Here is a 27,553-nt window from a genome sequence, read left to right as displayed (position 1 = left end):
AAATCCCCAGGGCAGAGGACCACTGATTTAGCATATTTAAAGCCAGAATTTCTTATTCATCCAATATGTGAAATAGGACAAAGACAATACAGCATGGTTAACCAAGCAACTGAAAACAAATGAGCACTAGCTAAATCATTACTGCTCTCAACATATTTAAAAAATGCAAGCTGCCCTGTAGCTAAATACATCATAATGGGTATAATTGAAAATGTGTACTATAAACGTGGAGAGTTAACAACACAATTTATAAAAACAAGCAGCACTTGTTTTTTCTTCTTGCCAGTGTATGTGAAATAACAGGCATTTATTTTCCCCTCATCCTGACCCCTTTTTGTTTTAGCAGATGAAATGTCTAGTGGCTGCCTGCTACGGGGCTCCCTAATGGGTTGCACTCCATCATCATTGATACTGAAAACAGTACAACACCATATTGCATTGTATATAAACAGATTTTTGAGGGCACAGATGCCATCTAGGATACAAGCTCAAGATGTTACCATCGTTATTAGGCATGGATACTGAACTACACGAGGTCTGTCCAGAAGATATCCAGACATGTAATGTGAAAAATAGAGACATTTATTGAAGAAGATACAAGATACGAGAAACACTGTATATAGCACAATGATGCCTCAGTCCCCCTCAAAGCAGGCACCTTGGGACCTCATACAGTTCTTTCAATCTCATCAGCTGTCCTGCTGTATTTTCCTTAATCACATTGGAAGTCTGAAATCTCTTCCCTTTCAAAAGTGATTTAATTTTTGGGAAAAAAAAAAACAAGTCGCAGGGCATGAAATGTGGGCTGTAGAGGGGCTGAGTCACATGAGCAATTTGACGTTTTGCAAAAAGAACTCTGCAGGAGATGTGATACATGAGCAGGTGCATTGTCCTGATGAAGCTGCCAATCACCAGTTGCCCATGGCCACAGCCTTCTGAATCATCCGAATAGTTCCCATGGAATAGTGTTCCAGCTTAGTGCAAAATTTGATGCAGATTCACTGCTCTACTTACTCAGTCACTTTGAATTCGACAGCCACATAGCACACATACTCACTCAACGGCACCTACCACCTTCACTGACTAGTACACTGAAGTCATCATTCTTCACACATGTGCATTCCAGTTCACTCTCTTTTGCTGCCAGGTTACATTGATGTCATGCAAACTATTCTTATTACATTAACAATGGTTGGGCTTCTTTCCAGACAGACCTTGTATATTAGAAGAATTCTTTTAAATAATCCATGTTGTGTAACATATTAATGCTTTATATCCTCATGAGCATTAAAAGATGCTACTCATGTCTAGCAGTAAGCTGACAGCTAGATGACTGGAGGGCTTCCAGGTCAAGCTTACATGTCATAGAACAAAGAGGGCACAACTCAGAAAAGCACAGTGAGCAACTTCATGTCCTCAGATCCTCTGTTCTTACAAGATGTCACTTGGCCATTTGCTGTATGGAGATTGTCATGCTCTAAATGCTCCACCAGTCACTATGGCTCAACCACATACATCCTGACTTCTGCAACTTTTTGTAACACACCTTCCAGGATGTGTCTATGTGTAAAAACTAGTTTGCCTAAATGTAAGTATGAGGAATCATTCAGACATTGATAACACATGATGCTAAAGTTTTTGTTTGGGGGACAGTGGTAAAATAAATTAAAGGAAAGTAACTTTGTGAAGGCAAACCAATTACAATAAAGCATTTTACTTTTAATTCTAAATTTTATCACAATGTAGACAAAAACTCTTAATTATTCCTTTTATCCATGAAGCATATGTCATTGCTTATCTTGCTGTCTTCACTATTTTGCAGCATCTACATAAAGTCACTGGTTTTTGAAATTTTTTTGTGACTTCGTGTTGATAAAATAACATGACTTTTTAGAATCAGTGATGCTGGAATACCAGTTCTGTGAACTTGGAAAAATTACTTGTCTCCTGTGCTTCAGAAGGAAATAATTAGAATGCCTCATTTGAGGCTTTGAAAAAATAATTAGAATACAATGGCAATATAAAGTAGTTAGCTCAAGTTTTGGCACCTGGTAAGCATGTAAAATTGTTAGTTGGTAGACAGGTTAGTGTAGAGGATTGGTTAAGTGTATTTTCTCTCCCTTTTCATCTAGGTAATCTCAGAGACTGAACAGAGGGCCAAGTCTTTCAAGAAGTCTTTCCTACCCCACCCTCTGCCAGGTAGCCCCCTTTTCATGCTTCCCTGCCTCTACAAAGATCTAGATTGCATCCTGTTCTCTTCTTGACTCTCTCTGCCTCTAAATAGTAAGCATCTCTAGGGTTTATTTTAGACAAACCCTAGCAGGCAACGATAACTGATTTTTTAAAGATTTTATTTATTTATTTATTTTTAGAGAGGGAAGGGAGGGAGAAAGAGAGAGAGAGAGAGAGAGAGAGAAACATCAATGTGCAGTTGCTATGGGCCGTGGCCTGCAACCCAGGCATGTGCCCTGACTGGGAATCCAACCTGCGATGTTCGCAGCCCACGCTCAATCCACTGAGCTATGCAAGCCAGGGCAATAACTGATTTTTGAATAAATGAAAAGGATACATGAATGAAAGTCATGATTAGATGTACAGCCTTTGATAATGTCCTTTTTTCTTGAATGAAAATTTGGAGACATTAGTTTTTGCCAATGAGACAGGAAACTATTGGCACAGAGAAACTAAAATGCTGGAGAAGTTTGTTTTTAATATAATTTAAAATGTTTATATTTTTAATTTTAGAATTTTTTAAACATATCAAATGAACTCAATGTATCCGACCATCATCATCAATAGTTTCATGGCAAGCTTATTTTCTCTACACCCCTGCTCACTCACACTCACACTCACACAGATTATTTCAAAGGGCACTTAGCTCTCATATCATTTTATCTATAAATATACATATTTCATAATAGATTTATAAAAGATAGGAGCTCATTTAAAACATAGCCATAGGAACACTATCATACCTTGAAACATTCATAGCAATTATCCTAAAATACTTATAATTACCCACTGCCATTGGGTTACCATGTGGATCCTAACTGTTAATTGGGTTACAGTTGGTTGCTATGTCCTATAGGCTCCTCTCCCTTTTGCTTTTGTTTCCTTTGCAATTCTCTTTTAAATGTTTTCAACATATTTTTCTAAATGCATGGCAAAAAAAACCTAGAAAATTAAGGGAAAATTTTGGGGCCCTAGCCCTTGAAAAATTGCTCTACTATTGGTAGTGAGGCCTGGCTTTTAACAAATATGGTACATTAGGAAAGAAGAGACAAAGCCTGCAACCAGAGAACAGAGCAAGGCTTGGTCAGAGATACCAACCACACACACACAGCCTTTGGTGTGTAAACTATAAAAAAAATCCTGCCCAGCTGAAAGAGTGGGAGTGCTCCCTGTCTGGGCTTTCATTTTAGAAGGAACAGAAAAGTTGCCCAGAGATTTCCCACACAAATGTCTCAATCAGTACATGTGTGGAACTAAAATTCCCACTACTCTACGTGGAAGACGAAACCCAAGACCTAGCTGTTTATAAGGTGTTCTGTAAAGAGAATAATGAAACCCTCTAAGGAACAGATAGTGTTCTAGAAATTGAGAATATAGTACAACAAAAGAAAAAAATGTTATTTCTGTCCCTGTGGACTTTACATTCTAGTGAAAGGATAAAGACAATTAAAAAGAATAAGTTTAACCCTGGCTGGGTAGCTAAGTTTGTTAAAACTCCTATCCGATATACTAAGGTTGTGGGTTCAATCTCCTGTCAGGGTACATACAAGAGGCAACCAATAAATGCATAAATAAGTAGAACAACAAATCAATCTCTCTCTTCCCACCCCTCAAATCAACAAATAAAATAAATACATACATTTTAAAGAGTTAGCATTTCCTTTGACAATTAAATTTTGTGCCAAAAATGCAGACTGAAACAGAGTGACTGTGCATGTGTGTGTATGTGCTGGAGGACATGAGAGCTGTAATTTTAAACTTCAAAAGCCTCAATGACAAGGAACGTGTGTGAAGGACCCAAGATAACAGACAACAGGGTGGGGATTGACTGAGTGGAGGGGTTGTGGGTAGGGGAGAGCACCAGGGGAAAAATTGGGACAAGTATAATTAAACAACAATAAAAAAGAAAATCATGCAGAAAAATGAAAGAAATAGAAAGATGTTTTATACTAAGTATGAGAAATAGAATAAAAAGAACATCTCAACTGAAAAAAGAAGCCTCAGTGAGAATGGAATATTTGAGTAGGCACAGAAAGAAGATTGGTGGGTCATCTGCATAATATCTAGGGGAAGAGAAGTCTAGACAGAACAAATAGTATGTGTAGTCTCAGAATCAAATTCCAGAAAGAGCAAGTAAGACAAGAGCGGCTGGATCACTGGTTACACAGGGGTGCAGAGGGAAGATAAAGAAGGTCAGTATCTCTCCATAGAAAAAAATTGGATTCCTATCAAATATCACACAAAAAGTATTAATATCATAAACTTTTCTGAAGAGAAAGATAATGCAATATCATCATTTTTTAGAATACGAAAAACTATCTAAAACACAGAAAATAAAAAATACATAAATAATTGACAAATTTAACTACATTAAAATTAAGTATTTTTGTTCATCAAATGATAAACCTCACTGTGAATGGTAATATTTATACTACATGGAACCAAGGAGAGTTTACTCTTCAGAACATAATCATCAAAACAGAAATTAAAAAAAAAACCTACCCAAGCACTTGCCATGTATCATTCATTTGCCAAGTGTTTTATATGAATCAACTCATTTAATCCTAATTACAATCCTACTCTTGTCACTCCCCCTTTGCAGGTCAGAGAATGGAAGTACAGGGAAGTTTCCTACCTTTTCCAAGCTGCCAGTGGTGACAGAGAGGACTTGAAACCAAGCAGTCTGAGTCCAGAGCATGTGTGCCCACCCAGCTGCTTGTCACTCTACCTCGCCTTGCTGAGAATCCCTCTGATCCTTGGATGTTCTCAGCCCAATATGTGAACTGTCATCCAAAAATCAGGATCAGTGTATTAGTGCACATGGAAAATGTTCCCAGGAATAAGAAAATCAAGTTAATGAGGATCCTGGGCCCTAGAGAAAGCTGATAAGGACCAGGACCATAGTCTTGGGCATATGATCTATGCTAACTCACAGGGCCCGAGGCTCAGTGAGGCTCTTGGTTTAATACTCTGTTGCAGCTGTCTTGAAATTCATAATAATTTTTGAGCAAGTCACTTTACATTTTCATTTTGTGCTGAACCCTGTAAGTTATGTAGCCAGCCCCGGTAAGAGAGAGAGTCATGTGGGGAACAAGTAAGATCCTTTTGGTCTTTGGGATTTTTTTCTTTCTTGAAAGCACATACTCAAAGAAGTGAGATAGAAGGGTTTTCTCTGCCCTGGAGTTCTGACAGTTGCTTACTAGTTTTGTTTCTCTCTTAGCACTTAAATCCTTTCATCAGGAGAGAGGGTTTGCATAATCATTGTTACATAACTCCACAGGATGGGCAAAGAGCCCAATGCACACCTACACATCAGGTCATGTAAACATGTTACTAAGCAATGTTGAGTTATAGTAATTTATATGCTTATCTTATGATGAGGATTTTTTATTAAAAAAAAATTCTCCTCACTCCTTACCCAGATAATTGAATGGCCTCATAATTTTCCCACTGATTTCTAATGCTGCCTAATCTTATTATTCTCTGTACTGTTTTTTAACACAAATCTGATTTTATCACAGCCATACTTAAAATTTAAATTGTCTATAAGAATTCCAGACCATGTCCAAACTTCTTAGAATAGCATAAATAAGCTGGCTCCTGAATATATCTCTGTCTCTACTTCTTATCACTCCCTCATAATGCATTATGCATCCCAAATGTCACAAGCTTCCTGTCTATAATTCACTTAATTAAAATGTACTCTCACAGTGCCAAGCCTCTCTACTCACATGCCTATGCTACCTGTAAGATAATTCCATCCCACGTTTAATTGGAAGCTCCTGACATGACAAATCTTACCTCCTTTGACCACTTAGCTAGGGCAAGACCTGCTTGCTGTTTAGCTGCACAATACCCTGTGCTCATTCCTTATAAAAATATGTTTACATACTTGATTTCCCTGTTAAAAAGCCCTATGATTTAAGTAAACTTGTCTTGTTCACCTTAATGTTATTAGAAGTTTATACAAAACTTAGTGTATAATAAGCCCTAAAAAAAGGATTTACTGAGTTAATGATGCATTCATCTATTATGATTCATTCAATAGATACTTATGCACTTATTTTGTGGCAGCCACTATTCAGTGTGTTTAAGCAATGCACAGCACATAGAGCTTATTTAGAGAATGGTACCTGCTATGAGGAAAAAGCACAGGGTAATCAGTAAGAAAGAGAGCGGGAAGTAGAGGGATTCCTAATAAGGTTGTCAGAGAAAGACTGAGGCATGACATTTGCACTGAAAACAAAGTGCTGATAAGAAGGCACCATGCAAAAGGCTGGGAGAAGGACATTTTAAGGGGAAGGAGCAGCAAGTGCAAGGCTGAACACAGTGGTCTAAAAGGAGGCCATGGCTAGAGAAAGATAAAGGAAGCAGTGGAAGGTAGGACGTGAGCTCACAAAGTTGCAAAAACAACACACTGTGAGGGTGAAGCCCTCTTGATTATTCCTTCATGTGCAGGGTGATCCGCTTGCACAGCCCTCATTGTCCCAGGACTCACAACCTCCCTCACTTGTTTTTCCTTCAAAAAGAATGAATGTCATGTAACTCATGGCTTTGGGAAAAGGAAGTGGACATATATGGCCCCTCTTTCCCTCTCCTTTTTTTTCTCTAGGGTACATCCCCTCAGGGAATACACATAGTTGGATCTTTTCACAGCCATACTAATTCAAGTTTTTAGGTATACATCATGGGCTGTGACCAGGTGGTTAAGCATGTCTAATTCTGGGGTTGAGAATCAGTTGGCATCTTGAGCTTTCTTTGCTGTGACTAACTCAGTTGTTTCTGAATTTGGGTTGGGGGAATAGGTGTGTGGGACTTCAATGTCCAAGATGATGTGTGAGCTTCTTTGTCATATGCCCTTATTTTCTTTATTAAAACAAAATCTTTTATAGCTTGATCTTGAGTACTCTTATCTCTTACAACTTATGAAATAGAAGACAAGGAGGGACTTGACACATATTGAGCCACTATTGCTGAGTTGGCTTCTACATGGAAGATAAGTAAACCCTAGGGAGTAAGTTGTCTCAGGAATGCTATGTTATAGCTATATTAAAGAGGAGAAATACAGTTTCAGAGAGGTCAACTAAATGCAAACACCAGGAGTCCATTACAGATATGTTAGATTCTACAGATCAAGCTCTTCTACCACACATGAACAAATTAATGAGAAGCTCAAAACAGAATATATTTAAGTGGTATACTGAATTTAATCAAAGATCAGTTCAAAAAGTGTTATGTCATTCAGCAATGGGAGAGAATATTACTGGTCCAAGTAAGAAATGAGCATGTTTCCCACAGAACTTTACATTGCAGTCTACCCCTGCTTTGGTTATCATTCATAAGGACTCTTAAAAACAGAATATTTTAAGTATCAGGACAAATTAAATATAACTGGGAAAGATCTGAAATGGCAGAGAATCTATCATTCCTAGCATACTGATTTTGGAATATTTCATTCCATATCATTGAAAACATGCCATTCAGTAGATATTCTGTCTGAACCATTTCCATGTAGTGACTTAATTTTGAAGGAACTTCCAGAGATAAGTGGTGAAGGTGGGCAGGGGCCTGGGTGGAAGGGGGCAAAGAGGAGGAAAATAGGGAGCATCTATAATAATGTCAACAATAAAATCAAATGAATAAATAAATAAGAGATTAGCAGAACATCCAGTGATAAATTTTCTATGAGGAAATACTCAAGAGTTGCTGATCTTAAACCTGTGGAATCTACTTCATTTTGAGCATGAATTTGCCATCTTCTTTATTTGTTACATAAATTATTTGATGTTCTTAAAAACCTGAAATTCCAATTTGGCATATTAAGATCCCAGCATTAACTCTACCTCTAACTCTAGACACTCTAGGCTTTGTTATAATAACACAAATTAAACAGTTTATAAATCTACCATCGTACTAGCTAATCCAGTGAGGCAAAAACCTCCTAAAATCATATCTAATTTAGAATCATATTAAAATGCAACCAAAGTCAGAAAAGTGAAAAATAATGTATTCTTTTTAATTCTAGAAAAAGTATTTAATAAAGCAACACCCTGCTAAATCAGAACTAATTTATTCTAGTTCTTCATAGAAAGTACATTGAAAGCCTGAAAATAAACTTCTAATTAGAGTAGGAGCCTTGGTTTCTGAAAGGCAACTCATTTACCTCTATAAGCAAATAAGGATTATATTGAGTTGCACTGTATCGTCTGCAGAGAATTCTACAAATATGAGAAAGAAATCAGCCAGAAGTAAGAACATTTTGAAAAGAAAGAACATTGACATCCAAAGAAACACAGGGTTTTGCCACTAAGGCTAACAATAAATCATTATAAATATCCATGTGAGCCATAGGATTTATTTATGGTAATGTAACTTGACTGCTGAATAAACAAGATTAATAGTGCTTTAAAGTAACTCTTAGATGCAAACTAAGAAGACATAACAGTGGATTTCAGGTGTAAAGGACATAACTTCATGCATTAAATCAACATTTGTTTATTTTGTTTCCTTTTTTGTTTATTTGATTTTGTTTGATATGTTAGTTTATTTTATAAGACAACTAAGACAACACTGTTTATGATAGAGCATTTGAAGCAATGATAGCTTAGGCATTTTAATAAGAATTCAAGTACACAGAAACTACACATTTTGTTTGTTTAAAGTAAAACATCTAGCCCAGATCATGCTCAAGCTGAGTCCTTTCTCTCTCCTCCAAGTGTCTTTTCTACATGAAGATGTTTTTCTCCTGAATTTATATTCCCTGGAGCTTCATTTCCTTTTCTATATTTCTACCTTATCTACAACTGCTCTTTTCTTAAACTGAAGCTCTCAAGTGGCTTTTGCATTAGAAATAAGGAGGTAGGCTTCAGCCCTTGCCTGCCTATTGGTCAGGCTTTAGGGGGGAGAGTGGAAGCATAAGGGAGGAAATTAGTCATATTTGAATTCTCCTCCAAACAGCTGAGCTTAGATGTTTTAGAGAGGTCAGTCTCAGTAGTAAACAACCACTCTATCTGAGGGGAATGCTCCCATACTCAGTTCATGCTGCCTTTCTACACAATGTCCCCTTTCCCTTCTCGATGGGTCTTGATGTTAAGGGACCTATTCTAAAGGCTGCTGGGTGATTGAGAGACCTGGCACAAGCTGGGCCATCAGACTCCCTTTCTTACTTGGTAAGTTGAATGAACAGCCCGAAAGGAAGTTTCTGTCAGTGTTGGGTGCTTGACTTAAATAAATCTGTAGAGCAGGGACTGGGACAACAATTCTTGAGTTCTCTATCTGCTAGTTCTGAGAGTGCAGAGATTCAGAGCCAGCCCCTTAGAAGGCAGAGGACAGCATGCATGCACAGATGAGCAGAGGCAGGGTGGAGGGAGGATCACACTGGCCCTCAAAATGGAAAAGAGGACTCTCAGTTCCTGTTTGCATTTCTAGTTCCCATACTACCAAATGAACTTGTTTTGTTATTTTTGGACATCTATAAGAATTCTTGTTCTGCCCTGACCCTGATTGGTGTGGCTCAGTGGATTGGGTGTCATCCTGCAAAGCAAAGGTTGCATGTTCAATTCTCAGTCAGGGCTCATGCCTAGGTTGTGGACCTTGTCCCTTGTTGGGGTGAATGTGAAAGACAACCAACCGATTGATATGTCTCTCTCATATCCTTGTTGCTCTCTCTTTCTTTCTCCTTCTTTCCCCCTCTCTAAAAATAAATATTAAAAAAACCCTCCTGTTATAACTTCCCAAGAAGTTTCTTTTTATCTAATTGAATAGTTTCAATTAGAACAATGTAGTAGATGCAAGTTACACATTTCTTAGAGAATCCATTGGCTCATGGTTAGATCAAATGTTTCTGTAGTCCAGGGGTTCTCAAACTTTAATGTGTCTTAGAATTACTAAAGCAATTTAAAAATGCAGATTTTGAGACCCCCAGTCACAACTTTAAAATCATAATCTCTTAGGATTTTAGCAAACATCCCAGGGAATTCTGAGCCAGGAGTTCATGGGCCACACTTTCAGAAACCTTTCAATCTAGGCCACTGGAAGACTGCACATGACCATAATTTTGCATTTTAAGATTACACCCTTGGATGAGATATCACCTCATACTTGCTAAAATGGCCACCATCAATAAATCAACAAACAAGTGCTGAAAAGGATGTGGAAGAAAGGGAAACCCAAGTGCACTGTTGGTGGGAATGCAGACTGGTGTAGCCACTATGGAAAACAGTATGGAGTTTCCTCAAAAAATTAAAAATGGAACTGCCTTTTGAAACAGCGATCCAACTTCTGGGAATATATCCTAAGAATCCCAAAGCACTTCTATATTAACAGCAATATTATTTACAATAACCAAGACCTGGAAACAGCCTTAGTGCCCATCAGTACATGAGTGGATAAGAAAAGCTGTGACACATTTATACGATGGAATACTATGCAGCAGTAAAAAAGATGAAACTATTACCTTTTGCAACAGCATGGATGGACCTGGAGACTATTATGCTAAGTGAAGTAAGCTAGTCAGTGGAAGACAAATACCACATGATCCCACTTATGTGGGGGATCTAATGAACAAAATAAACTAATAAGCAAAATAGAATTAATAGCATAGAAACATGGAACAGAGTGGCAACTGTCAGAGGGGAAGATGGAGAAGAGGAGGGAGGGATGAAAGAGGTGAAGGGATTAGTCAAAGAACATATATTCATGACCCATGGACTAGGACAACAGTGTGGGGACTGCCTGAGGGGGCAGGGGCTGGGTGGAAGGGGGCAAAGTGGGAAACATTGGGGCAACTGTAATAGCATAAACAATAAAATATAAGTTAAAAAATTGTTGTCAAGTATTCCCAAATCAACACTAGGGCTTTGCCAGTTTACACTCACTTAATTAAATGTTTCCCATTGCAATGGGGGGAAAATCATTATTTTTGTTATAATTTGCATTTCCCTGATCACAATGAAAGAGAAGCCCTTTATCAATAATGTATTGACTATTGGTATTTTCTGATGTGTCAGTTGCCTTTTTAAAGAATCAGGCCATCATTTTCTACTGAGTTGCTTTTTTCTTTCTGGATTGTCATGAGTCATTTTCTACTGAGGGAACAAATTTTTTTTTTAATTAAAAAATTGCATGGATGGAGCTGGAAAGCATTATGCTAAGTGAAATAAGCCAGGCGGTAAAAGACAAATACCATATGATCTCACCTTTAACAGGAACCTAAGCAACAACATGAATAAGCAAAATATAACCAAAGACACTGAAATAGAGAACAGGCTGACAGTGACCAGAAGGGAGAAGGGAGGGAATTTCAGGGGAAAAGAGGAAGGCTTTGCAGGAACAAGTATAAAGGACATGTGGACAATAATGGGGTGGGGGATAGAAACAGGAGGGAGGTGGGGAGGGCTGGGGGAAAAGGCAGAAAACTGTACTTGAACAACAATTAAAATAAAAAATTAAAAAATTATATGCTTGGGTTTCATAAAAAACAAACAATGAAACCATTTTACCATTTCCTATAGATACATTCCGTCAGTTGGAGTCCTCTTGAAATGTGAAGTTCCAGTAAGAAATGCCTTTTATTTTATTTTTATTTTTTTAAGATTTTATTTATTTATTTTTTACAGAAGGAAGGGAGGGAGAAAGATAGAGAAAGAGAAACATCAATATGCAGTTGCTGGGGGTCATGGTCTGCAACCCAGGCATATACCCTGACTGGGAATCAAACCTGTGACACTTTTGGTTCGCAGCCCATGCTCAATCCACTGAGTTACACCAGCCAGGGCTAGAAATGCCTTTTAGAAATTAGCGATCAAATAGCCTTTGCTTCCCATGAGATGCTCATAAAAGTTCATTAAAATAATGATAAACTGACTTCATTAAAAATAATAAACAGCCCTGGCTGGTGTGGCTCAGTGGATTGAGTGTCGGCCTGCAAACCAAAGGGTCGCCAGTTCAATTCCCAGTCAAGGTACATGCCTGGGTTGCAGGACAGGTCTCCAGTATGGGGCGTGCAAGAGGCAACCACACATTGATATTTCCCTTTCTTTCTCCCTCCCTTCCCCTTCTCTAAAAAATAAATGAGTAAAACCTTTAAAAAAACTAATAAATGAATGGATAGAGTATAGAAATAAATAAAAGAGACAAAACACATTTCCCTTTTGACCACATTTGCCAGGAAACCAGAACAAATCTGATTCTAATGCCCACGTAGTCTATCTCCAGCATCATCATGTGCGTTCTTGTGGTAAGCCACGGAGATAGATCATTTTTGAGAGAAATTTACCTGTAAAGGCAGATCAACAGTTTTTTAGCAATTTGTTACATTTACTTGAGCATGTAGGTTTTAACTGGCATCCATTTATTTGACACATATTTACTGAATTCTAGTCTGTATTAAGTTTATTACTAGGCATGTTGGGGGATGAAAATAGAAAAGGTTCCAGGCCTCAAGGCCTTAACATTCCTTCCAAAAAAAAAAAAAAAACAAACACATTTACCATTAGCTAAAATGCAAGCTATTCATAAAGGGCTCTGGGACTCCAGAATGAGGAGCAGTTATTTCCAGCAGGAGGATCAGGACAAATTCTGTGGAGGAGGAAAAGATTTATATCTTATAAAATCAGCAAACAGTAGAGATGAGGAGAAAGACATAAACAGAGGGTCATTCTGATTTTCCTCACTACCTCCCCACATAGTACCTTGAGCTTCTTCAAGCACATGCCACATTTTGTAGTTGCATATTCGCTTGGATAATTATGCATTCAATTGCTCTATCTTCCTCCTCCAGACTGTACTGTCCATAATGAAGGGATGTTTGTTTCAGTCACCACTCTAAAATGTACTCACAGGACTTAACAAAATTCCTGGAGTACAGCAAATGTGTACTCCTGAATGAGTAGTCAAGACTCTAGGATTCCATAAGGTTTTGCCATGTATTAGTTTTGTGATCTTGAGCCTTGTATCAAAGCCTCTATATTCTCATATGTAGCATGGGGTTGTAATAAAATTTTTGTATAGAGTTGAGATAAGAAATTGGATAATGAATAGATGCATAATAAATTACAGCTATCACTAATTCAGTAGAAAGGGGCAGTGAGATGAAGTCAAGCCCTGCTGAAGTTATAGCCTATTACTGAAAATAGGTAGAACTTGTCCAGCTTGGTTTTCTACAGGACTATACAGGTTCACCAAGTAGGCAATATGGGGAATTCAATTGAAACCAGGTATCTTGACTTGGTCTTTGCCTCTACTGGAGCAGGTGACCAGGAGTGCTTCCCTTGAAGACCCTCATTTACAGAGCAGGACTAATGGAAGAGCTGTTCATTTGTCATCAAACTGCCCTGCAGTCAACGAAAGCGCACCCCTGAAAGCAATGTGTAACGTATCTGTAACCTGCGGAGCCTGTGTCACAGGTCTGAGAGCACCAGTCTGCAAATCCTGCTTTTAAAATTACTTATTTATTTGTAAATTATAGCTCACAAACAATATTTTATTAGTTTCAGGAGCACAACATAGCGACTCAACATTCATATACCCGGCAAAGTGAAAACTTCAATAAGCCTAGAAACCATCTGCCACTGTACAAAGTTATTACAATATATTGACTATATTCCCTTGCTGTACCAGGCTTCAGATTTTTGAATCAGTAATAAACAAACAAGATGAGCTGTGCTTATGAATATGAGAAGTAGCTTGTGTGATGAAACAGGCAAGCTCCAGAGTCAGAGAAATCTGGATCCCAGCCCTGGCTTTGCCCCTGACATGGTAGGTGAATTTAGATCAATGACTTCATCTTTCTGAGCCGGGTATTCCTCACCTGTTAGTCATAAACAATTAGACCCATGCCCTGGGGCCACTGTAGGAGGTAAATAAGAACCCAAGCTGGTGATACTGTGAACTCCAGGTCCCTGTAAATGTACATCAATCTCTGGCCCAGAAGGAAAAGGAAGTAGAGAATAGGAGTAAGTGTGTGGACTGGGAACGCTTCTCTATCAGCTGCTACTTGCACTAACATTTACTGTGAATAAGAAGTGTAGGTAACCCAACCAAGAGTCCTGACCTCTGAGCAGCAGTTCTTAGTGGTATTTCTCCACATCTGGATGTGGTCAAAAGGCTGTAAAAAATGTTTTGTTTTTGTTTTGTTTTGTTTTTGCCAAATCAAATCTAGTAGAGATAAGCAGAAGGGGGGAAAAACATGGGAGGAAAAACTTAAATGAAAGAATTTTATCTATCTCTTTTTTCCCTATGAATTAAGAAAAGGGTCTTTTATGAATTTTATTAACAGAATGCCTCCATTTGGCAGAAGTATGACTAAGAAATGTAATCTCTAGCCCTGGCTGGCGTAGCTCAGTGGATTGAGCGTGGGCTGGGAACCAAAGTGTCCCGGGTTCGATTCCCAGCCCGGGTACATGACTGGGTTGCAGGCCATAACCCCCAGCAACCGCACATTGAAGTTTCTCTGTCTCTCTCTCTATCTCCCTCCCTTCCCTCTCTAAAAAATAAATAAAATCTAAAAAAAAAGGAATGTAATCTCTAAAAGTCCAAGTGCTTATCACTCCTTCTGCTAAATTTTCAGGAATATTTATTGAGTACTACTAGCACTATATAGGAATCTGTAGGCTTAGGAAGCATGTCACCTCCAGTGCAGCTTGTAAAATCAAAGGCACCTATATTTTGTATAATGGAGTTTAGGCTTCGGACATATATGAAGTCTGTCCAGAAAGTATCCATCCACATTTTTCATACTACGAGAAAGGCACATTTTTTCATAGTATGAAAAATACTATGGGAGGATTGTTATCTACCACCTATGGATGTTGGAACAGCTTGTCCTGCATCTCCACCCCTCCTATCAGCCTCCTTGTGGCTTCTGCATATGCTTACCTATATGACTTCTGCTCAGCTAGACTTTAGGTGCCCTCAATAATAATGGTTTTGTAGTTTAGTTGTAATTCTGATGTGGTTGTGGGAGGATTCAAGTACCCTATTTACCTATGCCACCATCTTGACCAGAACTCTTGAGAGATTTAATATTGCACAATTCCCTTAAACACAAAGATTCTGACTAACATGGCTGAGGTGAATATCCAACATCTACATATTAAAAAAAGCCCCACAGAGCTGAGAACCTCTTAATTAACAAACTGTTGCTATTATTAAGCAAACAACATTGGGTACTTCAGGCAGTTATTTGCTTTATAGGATAAAGGAAGAATGGAAAAAATAGTCAAAAATGTACCAAAGAATGGTTAATGTTCTTGATTATGTGCCTAATTTATTACTGGGAGTTAAAAACTACAGAGACTACAACAGGACCACAACTTGATAAACATTTGGTTTGCTAAGAAGAACATGGGACTACCATTAATCATTTCAGAAGAATTTCAGATGAGGAAGAGTAAGAAGCCAGGAAGTATGGCTAGCTACTAGCAAGAGAGTATTCATGGCTTGAATACTTTTAAGTTGTAAGGGTTTATCTCATGAATCCAGCAAAGACAAAATAAAGCCTGATACAAGTCATCCATTGCTGAGATACCAATCACTCCGGGTACATTCTACCCCCTGGAATTACCTTGGCTTTATGAGAGTTTTGGAATAGATTTGGTTTGGAATTCACATAAACTATTAAATCGTAATGTCTTGGTATATTTAAGGGATCTCCAGGTGATTCTATTATGCAGCAAATTTGGAGACCATGAGAATAAACTCTTCTCAACATTGATGACCCAACCTAAAAACACAGCTACTAAAAAAAGAGAGAAAGCTCATCTATTCCCATTAGTTGAGGTTGCCACCTGCTCAGGCCTGTCCCTCTTTTGATCTCTCAGTTTAGGTTAAAAAAATTTTTTTACTTCATACCCTACCACAGCTATATCCCCACCTGCTGTTCTGTCCCTAGTCCACGGTTCTTACTTTACAACTTAGACTATTCATTGCCTTCCTCAAAACTTTCTTTTTTTAAAATTGTTGTTCAAGTACCATTTTCCATCTTTTACTTCCATCCCACCCCCCCAGTGCTCCCCAGCTCCCTCCCATTTCCACCCTCCCTAGTTCTTGTCCATGTGTCCTTTATACTTGTTGCTATAAACCCTTCCCCTTTTCCTCCTAAATTCCCTCCCCTCTCCCCTCTAATGACCCCCACCCCCCACGCACACTAAATTACATGCAGGTATCATCTGGGAGCTTGTAAAAAGATATAATTTCATCATCTGTCCAGGTCAACTGACTTAGACTATATTTTCATAAGACCCTCAGTGGACTTGCATAATCAGTTAAGTTTGGTAAGTACTGCTTTGGAACACTATTTCTCAAAGGATCTTTTGAAGGACACTCTTAAGGACAGAGAATCCACTGCCTAGATTCAAAACCACACCTGTCTCTCTCTTCACAGGACATCTACCCATTCAAAAAAATATTTACTGAGTGACAACTAGCCCCATATTATGCTGGGGTTAGAGGGTCCAGCAGTGAAAACAACAGAATTTGTCCCTGAATTCATAGTCTTACAATCAGCAAGGGCAATGTTAACAAGGAAAGAAAAGTAAGGGAGCGTCATGAAGGAAACATGGGGGATGCTGTGGGATTATCTACTTAGTGAAGTGGATGTGGGCACGGTCTAATGCAGTTTCGGAGATGAGAGCAGCACTACTGAGGAAAGGCTGTTACAGCAGGTCCTCACACACAGCAGGTGAAAAGGCTTGGAAGACTAGAGAAATGCTTGCCCTGTGCCTGCTCCATGCAAAGTATTGTTCTAATTGCTTTCCTCATATTTAGGTGCTTTACAGATGAGGAAACTAAGGCAGAGAAAGGTTGTATACTGTGCTGACCTTCACAGAGCAAACTTTGGAATTCAACCCTGTCAATCTGCCTATATCATCTATATTCTTAGCCAGCACACTTACAGCATGTGAGCGCCAAAGAACAGAAAGCATTCAAGAAGCTGAAGAAACACACCACATATCCAGATTTCAGGCAGTTTTTGCTCATGTATCTATGGTCCTTTTTTTTTTAATCACAAGTGGGGAATATATCACCATTTAGCAGCAGCTTCCTATAACTCAAACTTTTAAGAAATACCCCATAGTTACTGAATCAAAATTTCTGGCCATGGAATTGAAAATATGCATTTTAATAATGCCTCTAAGCAATTCAGAGGCAATCAATTGAGAACCATAAGGTTAGAGGTACCATTTCCTCCAATAATCTCCTCCTTCTTATGGGCCCCCAGTCTCCAAACAACCCATGGTTACTTAATAATATACAGAGGTGGGAAAAAGTAGGTTTACAGTTGTCCATATGGAAAAATATATGATAGAATAAATAATAACACAAGAATAAACTCTGTTTTGTGTACTCACAACTGCAAATCTACTTTTGCCCACCTTTGTACTGGTCCCAAAATATAACTAAACATGAGGATAGATGGAATTAAAGTGGAAAGCTAGAAGAAATCTGAAAATTGAATCTTTGCTGCATCAGGTCCCTTTGGTGCCAGACTGAAAAGTATTATCTAGACTTGAAAAATTGGAGACAAAAAGTAGACCACAGAGGCTTGGAACTATTTTCATTTCAATGCCAACATTTAAATAACTAAGTGAGTTTTGGGGAAATGGAGTAAAATTTCAAATTGCTGCAAAAGCAATTATTTCACATTCTCCATCATTAGACAGTGCTAGGAGAACACTCTCAGGCAGCACAGGGAATTTTCTTGACTGTAAATACATGCAATAGCAGTAGCTGAAGAAATCTCTGGCTGCAAGGGTGCACTGGCTCAGCAAAACTAATTAATACACCTCCTGAGTGTCAGGGGACCTGGGCAACTCCACCACCAATATCTGGCTGCCAGTAGGGTATTCTTTGCAATGCAGTCTTTTCTTTCTTATAACCATTTAACAAAAGATTTATGATAATCTTTCATGGGGAAGAAACTAAAAGAAGTAGCTGAACCTCAATAAAGTTCCATCATCACAGATTATTTCTTTGTGAATTTTTCCTGTATTTATTTTTAAGAGTTGGAATGTTTTTAGGTTCATTATTATTAAAATTATTCCAAAAGCCAGTTTTGTAGATGTTGCGTTTCAAATGGTTCAAAATATAGATTACAGTTTTTCTGTCTCACTCTGTCTGGAAATGACATTCCCTTGACTACTCTAAAGAAACTCTATTCATTCAGTTCACTTCCTTCTAAACTTCATTCACAAAAATAAGTCCTGGAGAATTTGTAGCGGAGTTTGTTGTTTCTACCCCTTAAAATGTCAGATAAATTTATTTTACTGTATTTTCAAAGCTCTTTTGCATTTACTCTATTTTTTTCTGATTCTATCCATAAGCAAAGCTCATTGGATGCTGCTTTATTAATGCTGTGACAAAGGACCATTAAGAAGATGAAGTCGCACATTATAAATATTTTGTGCAGATACCCTGCCACTGCAGACTCAGACTCTGATGATGATAATATTCAACAGCTGTCACTATACTTTTGCCAATCACTGAGAGGTGGCCTGAAATGGCAGTCAGAAAATATATCAATGTTGGCCATTTTTTCATGTCACTCCCATGAAAATATGTGACAATCAGAGTACTTTTGGAGGACCCTACATTCACAGGCCTGGAATTTTGCAAAGAAACATGTTAATGATCTCAGTATCTGTGAGGGATTCTCTCTTTGCAGAGCTGCAGAGCAACACTCCCTTGCCCCTTTATCTGGGAGGCTACTGCAGTGATAGCGAGGGCCATGCCTCGCTTGGGAGGACATGGTAAGCAAGAGAAAGCCTTGTATGTGTGGGTGAGGCCCAGTTTCCTCTACTCTGGGCACTAAGGTTAATATTCTTTCTATCCTTCCTTTTCTTGAATGGGCCTCTTTTCTTACTATGACAGTAGTAAGATCTATAGAACTAAAGCTAAGGTGTGAGACTAAGGAAGAGGAACTAAAGTATTAACTCCTGGACTTAGGCTTAAATGGAGCTTTGGGGCTGGGGAGTATTTATGTCTCCATGTGGACTAGCTCATCAGGGAACTGTCATAATCATGGGAGGATATACCTGTTCTAAGAAAGGGGGTCTTTTACCAAAGTGCTCCTGTGTGTTTATTAGGGGTTGGTATGAAATTTCCTGGATCACAGCCCAGTAAACACACTCAGATGTATAAAACATAGCCATTAAAAGTAAAGAAATGCAAATCTTGTACTGCCAATTTTGGTATCTGTTCAGTGCTTTCAAAACTATTGTCCGCAAGTTTATATTTATCAGTGACATAAGCATTGTGCTTCAAGCCCTATATTCCAATGAAAATACCTGGTCAGGCTCCAAGCATACATGAACAACAAAGAAATTATGATGGTGATGATGGTTTATAAGGAACCACATGTAGCTGTCTCAAAATGCTACAACAGGATTAACAGAAGATGAGTCATCCTGCAGTGCACGCCAGTGAAATTATGGCACAGGGCACCTGACTACATTTTCCCTGACTAGTTCTGATAGATCTGGAAATCCAAGACTTCATTTACAAATTTTACAAACCTTGTCCCCAGGATGGCTTGCCAATGAAAAAGAAGGGGACTCACATTCCAGTCTCTCACTCATGCAGCAGTTGGGAAAACAATGAAGTGGTTAGGAAATGAAGCACTAAGAAAACAGCATCCACCTACCTGATTGGCACAGCCTCGGGCAGGGTGTCCACTCACTGAAAGCTGTCACAACACAGTCTTTTTTACATGGGAGGAGACAAGAGCGAGTTGTTTCTGGCCGAGTAGAATCTGGACATCTGTCAATGTGAAGAGATCATATCAATGCTTGCTGGGGAAAGTAGGTGCTTTAACATAGAACCATAGGGTTTCAGAACATAACACATCATCTCGGTTTTTTTTCGTTAACTACATGAGGTAAGACAGACTCAGAAAGGTGCGGATACTTGCCCAAGGGCTCATACCCAGAGGCAGAGCAGAAGTAGGCTTCAGATCCCTAGTCCCAGACACCAAAACACTTTTTCCCTAGACCAGGAAAAGAACAATCCCTGAAACTAACTAAAGACAATGTCAAGAAAGTATCTCCTCATTAGTATCAGTTCAAACAACATTTAATTTTTTTCAGAATGAGCATATATTTTTTGAAAAGTGCAATGCAATATATTAGATCAGCGATATCCTTCAAAAGGGTGAAGAAAATATGATGCAATATATGGATACATTGGGAAAGAAAAATCACTGAATACCACTTAACTATATTACACATCTTTGATTATTAACAGAATTTTACAATGGTTAAATAATTGTCAGGTGTCTCTTTAGAACATGCAAACACAGAGATTGTCCAAATTTCAAATACTAAGAAAAAGCAAGAGATGATAATGTTTGGGGGAGAAGAAGAAAAACAGGTCATCCAAGAAGGGAGAAATATCTGACTGATCTTAGACCCTACCGATTTATGCAGTTGTAAAAATTAAAACATTCTCCTAGTTTTAAATCTTTACAAGCAATACACAGAGAAAACACAGATACTGAGTTGGGCTGTGGAACAGAATGCACTTATTCTTGCCACCATAAGGTGAAGATCCAGTGGGCAAAGGACTGGGGGCCTTAGGGGAAGAAAATAAAGCGGAGGCTTGGATGCTCTTGTCTAACAAGGCAGGGGTCAGAAAGCCAACCCACACATAAAAATAACAAACAGAGTCAACAATGTGGGGAGTCAAGGGAGGAATTAATGTAAATGGGCTAGATTCATTGCTTTCATAAGAGGAATCAATTAATGCACGTTTTCAATTGAGATGGATCTATAAATGATGTGTGAAAATATATCATGTAGCATTAGGAGCTAAACCTCAGAAAGGGAGGACAGACAACAATATATAATCAGGCTGGTTCATATTGGTATGAGACACAGTGGATAGATAAGAAACTAATAAAGCAGGAGCCAATGGCAGAGCAGGAGGCAAGGGAGGGGGGGTTCATGAGAACAGGGGTGGGTTAAGGCTTTTTATTGTTGTTATTATATATCTCCTTGTATAGTGTTAATATTTGTGAACCATGTGAAGGTTTACCCAGTCAAAGTAAAGGAGATGGGGGAAGCAAACCACAGCAAGTGTGAAGAAGTGCTTGTATTTGGGATGTGGGATACTAAGCAGAGTAGGAGATGGTTGGTGGCTGGTTGCTTCCCATCATCAGTTGTTTTTCATCCGCAACAAAAAAAAATGTATTATTTTAATTCTACTATGGAACAGAACATACGCTGATAAAAATTGAAAATATATATACACTCACAGAAAAAGATTTGCTCAATTAATTAGTAGTGATATTATTAATCATACTTAATACACACAAAAACCTGTCTATCAAATAGTTTGATGAACATAACAATAGAAAGAAAAAAGAGTGTTCTTAAAGTGTCTTTATGAGGATATAGTGCTATTTAAATAAGCAATGCTGTTAAGGAAAATTTATGTCAGACTTCAGTCGAAATAGCAAAAAAACACTAAAGTCATTCCCAAGTTCTTTATTCACACTTTGATATCCACTAAAATTAAATTGAACTGCTATTGCTGGAAATGAATGTACAACCCAAGCCAACTTTCTGTGTACTCAGTGGGGTGGGAAGGCCCACACTCACCTAGTACTCACTCCCTCATACATTCACAGCAGAGCTTAGAAATGCTTGTGCTGCTCGCTTTAGACTTTCTGGAGAGGGCGGCTAACACTGCAGGGCCTTTGTTCACTTCAGTTAGTTGTCTACTTTATTTACACTTTGTCAGTATCACTCACAGTGCATACTCACTGAGCCCAGTGTCAACTCTCCACAATATGGCTGGCCCCCCTTCTCTCTGTGTTCTTCCACCAAGTCCATAAGTAATGGCATCATCCCCTCAGTGGCAAAGGTCAAGCTCAGGTTACAGTGCTTTTATAGGGGCCACACACTGAGGGCTCTCCTGGAATGTGATTTCTGGTCTCATAGGAGCCAATATTCCCTTGTAGGTAAAACTGTCTTTTTTGTTCATTTCTTCTTCCAAAAAGGACAGCCTTTTCTTCACGTATTCAACTTTCTCTTCCCTTCTATTTACATGTTGTCTACCGCTTCAAGGATTGGCACATTTCCAATATTCATAAATGTCCCCTTAGTCTTTAAAAATATTCTCTTTGACCATTAGCAACTTCTGTGTCCTCTGCTTCTAAAACTATAAGGTTTTATTGTCACTGACTAAAAAAAAGTCTTTTAACATCTTTTGTGCTGCTGTTTGTGTGTGTGTGTGTGTGTGCAAATGTGCACAGGTGTGCATGAAAAGTACATATACTAACTTTGAATGCTTTCATAGTAGAATTTTATCTTATACCGTATCTTAGAAATGCCATATATTCATGCATTGCAAATATCAGAAAGTGAATGGTTGAATAGTGTTCTATGCTATTGGAGCCTGAAAACAAATAAATCACTAGGGATATTAGACAAACTTATCTGTTGAGAGCTACCCTGCCTGGTTTCGGGAGCTGTAACCATCCCCCCACTCCCCCGCCCCCATGGCTAAGGCTGAGTGAGCGACCTTCGGACCATAAGCCACTAAGGAGACAAAGCTTATCTCCCTGGCAGGAGCGCTGCTTCTGCTCCTTTTTCCATAACTGGGCCCCAATGTTTGATCAGTTAGCTAATACGGGTGAGCCCCAAGGGTGGAATGATCTAAGACAGGCATGATCACATGGAGGCCCCAGGGAAGGACTAGGGGGGCTATGGAGAAAGGAGGTGATGGACCCTTGTCCCTTGGCTTTGACAAAGCCTGAGTCCTCATTCTGCGTGTGAGAAGTCTCCTAATTTCCTGGCTATCTTGCCTCCTCTGCCTGACTGAAGCCTGAAACAATGACAGAGGGCGGTGCAACCCTGTGCTGGAAAGGACGGGCTCCCTGGGTAATCAGGCCTGAGAAAGGACATGTAAAATCCTGTGAAACCTGCTTTGCTAAGAATGTTCTTAATTAAATGATAAAGGTGTGGGCAGGAAATGAGTTTGTTTCCCAAAGTTTTGTAGCCTTTTAGCTGATAGACACTGACTCAGAATGAGCCCTAATAGTTCTTTGTATGCTATCTACCATTTGATCCTTACTGCCTGACAATGATTAATAAGCTGTACCTGTATTTCCATGCAAAATCCCCAATAAAAGCCTGTCTATGCAAGGGCATGCGGTGCTCTCCCCTGTAAAGAGTGGCCTGCCCCTTTTCCTCCACAGGACTCAGTAGTCCCTGTGAATTTGTCCCGTATCCCATCCATAATGCCAGGGACACTGTGGGCTGGTGCACACATCACTTATCCAACCATTTCCAAAATGAAATTGAAGCCTTAAAATGCAAGGGAACATGGATTCACTTTTTAGTTAGTAAACAAAGTGTGACCCCTGGTCTTTTGTCATAATTTATACTTCCAACTTTCATGTAACAAACACTCTGATCCCAGATTGGCAGTGCTCTTGATAAAAGGATCAAAGCATTTCATTTGAACACATGTTATTTTCCTGGACTTATATTGCAGTATTCTACAATGATTGTCTCTTGGTCACCCTGTAGGCTAAATTCACTTATAAACACTATAAACACTGTGCTGAGTTGCATTAAATTGAGCTACAAAGACCTGTTATTTTTCAGTTTCTCTCCACAATCAAGATGCAGACAAGAAGAAATGAAATACTGCCATTTGTGACAACCTGGATGGAGCTTCAGAATATTATGCTAAGCAAAATAAGTCAGTCAGAAGAAAGCTAAGAACCATATGATTTCACTTATATGTAGAATATAAAACTGAAACTTGGAGACACAGACAACAATGTGGTGGTCACCAGAGGGAAGGGGCAGGGGAGTAGTTAGCAGAGGGCAAGGAGGGGCCAAATATTTGGTGACAGAAGATGATTTGACTTTGGATGGTGGGCACACAATGCAATATACAAATCATGTATCATAAAAAGATACACTTGAAACATATATGATCCTATTAACCAATGTCACTTCAATAAATTTAATTTAAAAAAGACCTGGCATTTTTCAGTGTGTCTCCATAAGCAAGATGCAGACACAGTGCTGCATCTTCTCAAGCAGTCCTCCTACCAGGAACTGACTTTCCATCTCACTCAGTGAAGGGGGCAAACCTGACAACTTTTGAAACAGTAAATGTTTAACTGGAGCTTCATATTTCTGTATCTCACAAAATGCCAGGTGTTTATACATTAAAGGCAGAAAGTGCCTTATCAGGATCTTTGGAAGGCTTTGAGTTGTGTGTTTTTAATCTTTGTTATTATTTTTCTACAATGCAGCTGGAAAAAAAGTACTGAATGGTGAAACAAACCAAACAAAGCCCCCAAAATATACCAACAAGCTCTCACAATCTGTTTCAGTTGTGCCCTAGCTAGTTCTCATTTTCTGATATGATCAGTTCTATTACTCATACAATGGGAACATTCTCACCTACACAGTTGCGTGGAAAACAAACACCAGCCCAGAAGCAAGAACTCGCAAGGAGTTCTGTGCATCCTGGTACAATGAGTTTTGAGATAAAACACATTAGGTTAGCCCATCCATCCCATGGAGACATGTTTCTTTCATTCCACCTGAAGGCCACTCTTTTTCAGGATGTTTTCTTCTCCTTTCCTTTTTTGATTGCCCCACCCCCACAACAAGGATTTGACAAATGGCTGTGGATCTTTTTCATTGTAATGGCTTTCACATGAAAAAGAACAAAAATACACAGGTTTTGAAAGGGCAGAGAAAAGAATATTTTTTACTACTGGTAATCTCACTATCTCACAATGTGCTTCACTGGACAATAGGTATTATTTTCTTAGCCCAATTAATCTCATTAACCTTAAGAATTTTAATTAACTTGACTAAAGTCAATGGAGGCTCCTTGTGTTTAGTAGAATTGTTTGGAGATGTACAGTGAGAATTAAAATTAGGTTAAGTCTCCAGCCTCATTAACAGTGCAAAAAGTGATTAGTAATATCTGTGTGTGTGTTAGGGAAAACATCTGTGAAATTCACTTTTCTGTGTTGAAAAACTGAGCAAACCTGGAAGTTATCCACCATAATCATAATAGTTTAGTCCCACTTATGTAAATTTTCAAAGAAATGCATATTCATTTGTGAATTATGCTTTTAACTCTAAACTTTTGGTCTTGTGATTTTGGGATCATAAAATATTATTAAAGTAACAGTGGAGTAAGCTGATGTGCTCAGACTTTAATAAAAAACTGTCATTCAAAGTTATTATGAGGATAGAGGAGGAAAAAGAGGACTATTTGAACATATAATCTAACTTTTCAGGTCCAACTCGCCTTTAAATTGTGATGATAATTTATTTGATAGGTGTCAGTCTCAATTCCAATGCCCTTTTGTGCTAAGAAATAAACAAACTGCATTCCCATCAAGTGGATTTTTCTTGTTGTAATTCAGAACTAAGGGTTTTTTTTCAAAGGTAGAAGATCAGACTTCAAGTATGCTAAATTTTCTCATCACTATAAACAATATACTTGCATATCATGCAAGGCTTATTCCTATATCTAGGACTTATTTATTTTTATTTATATATTAAAGCTAATATTTCATGTATCTTTTTTAAGCAGTTGAACATTTACATCATAAAAATAACATTATCAATGCTGAAATCCTTTCCAAGATAAAAAGTTCTTTTACATAATACCTTTTTAAGCCATTTAAAATTTTGCCATAACCCCAGGAATTAGGTGATATGAAAACATCAATATGCATGTTTGGTTATAACTCCCATTGGCTCCATCAGTCCACATGGTGTTATAAATACTAGGCACGTTAAGCTACACAACTGCCTAGTTTGATGTTCCAAAAAAACATCACAAGCAATGTAGCATTGGATGTTAAACAGAAATCACATTTATGAGTTAATAAGAGCAGAAGGTCATAGGTATGATCTGTTATTCATTAGTCTTCATGGCAGTCCTCTTTGCCAAAATGTATTATGGTAGATAAAATATATTTTTGAAGCAAAGAATAAATATCTACTCTCAGTTTTCTGTAATTCATGTCCAATCCTTGGCAAACCCTGTTACTTTCCTACACATAGGTCAACTTAATTCATACATTCTAAAACGTTTATGTAACACTAAATTTCTGCCAGACACTGTGCTAAAGTCTAGGGTTCTTACAATGTAGAACATCCAATCCTAGCCCTTCGGAAGCTACCATTAGGAAGAAAGGCAGGTGAGGTCTTCCTGACTGTGCTTTACTTCAAGTCATAGTTATTTCCACTTATATTTGCAGAGCCAGCTGCTCATCAGATGCTCCAACACCGGCAGCATCTGGCCAGTCTGCACTCTTTCTGTCATCAGCACTTCATTTCCCTTAACTGAGCTTCTGTGACTTTCCTTACACACAGTTAAGTGTGGTTTCCATGGCAGTGTGGCTCAGGCCCAGAGCCCGTCATCACAGTGCCCCAGGATGAAATTAATCAGGTGTCTGCGTTGCCCATGGCAGCAATACAAATTGGCTTGAATTAGGCAGAAGAGCAAATGTATTGCCTAGGTTGCCAGGAAAGGCAGAGGTATAATTAGGGGGGATGCAACCAAGGGCTTGATGCTGCCAGGATTTGTTCTGCTTCAATTTCTGCTTCTTTCTGAACATCAGCTTTATTCTGCCTCCAGCTTTTGCCATTAGGCCTAACAATAGCTATGACAACTCTCAATCCACATACTTAGGGCAACCAGTACAGAAAAAAGAGGGTTTCATTTTCCCATCTTGAAAATTCCTGGGAACATCTCTAAATTGCCTAGGTGGCACCAGACCATCCTGGCGACTCACCACTCCTGTGGCTGGGTGGGGTGTTTCACCACAAAGAAGGGACTAGTTCACACACGGCCACATGGAAATCTCTATGGATGGAAAAGTTTCCCAGCCTCTGTATACTGCATAGGCCCTTACATTTCTCCACAGCCTTCCCACGTGGACTTGAGGAATTGAGTTATGTCTCCTAATTTGGTCTAGAGATGACACTCCCACAGCTGAGCTCTCCCCTCAATTACTGCTTTTCCTCCATCACTCACAATTATTACTGATCCTTTTTGATATCTATATCAGAGATATCTGAGTCTCCATGTCCAAAATATCCTGTTCCTTTCTTTTTGTTTAAATTACGTCTTCCTGTACATAGTGTGCATGAGATTGTAAACCTGCCCAAGGGCATGGATTCGTCTGTTCAAAATGGCTGTATGGATTTATTGCTCACTGCAGAAAAGATAATGGGACTTAAAAAAGAATACAGCACAACCCTATATTTTCTTATTTTTATCCTCACCCAAGGGCAAGTTTATTGATTTTAAAGAGAGGGGAAGGGAGGAA

At 38.6% G+C, this 27,553-nt stretch overlaps 1 protein-coding gene across 3 annotated transcripts in view; it reads right to left on the bottom strand.

Annotated features, from left to right (window-relative positions):
* Positions 1-27,553, bottom strand: part of THSD7B (thrombospondin type 1 domain containing 7B) — a 903,223-nt gene that overhangs the window by 396,508 nt on the left and 479,162 nt on the right. For all 3 annotated transcript variants that reach the window (XM_036023677.1, XM_036023678.1, XM_028509548.2), the window contains exon 10: positions 19,874-19,989. In XM_036023677.1, the coding sequence (XP_035879570.1) occupies positions 19,874-19,989 (116 nt within the window). The remainder of the gene's footprint in view (positions 1-19,873; positions 19,990-27,553) is intronic.

Source organism: Phyllostomus discolor, chromosome 4 (assembly GCF_004126475.2).
Source record: "Phyllostomus discolor isolate MPI-MPIP mPhyDis1 chromosome 4, mPhyDis1.pri.v3, whole genome shotgun sequence".
In the NCBI taxonomy this organism is placed as follows: domain Eukaryota; kingdom Metazoa; phylum Chordata; class Mammalia; order Chiroptera; family Phyllostomidae; genus Phyllostomus; species Phyllostomus discolor.
The sequence above is the reverse complement of the archived record's forward strand: the minus strand, read 5'-3'. Positions and strand labels throughout refer to the sequence as shown.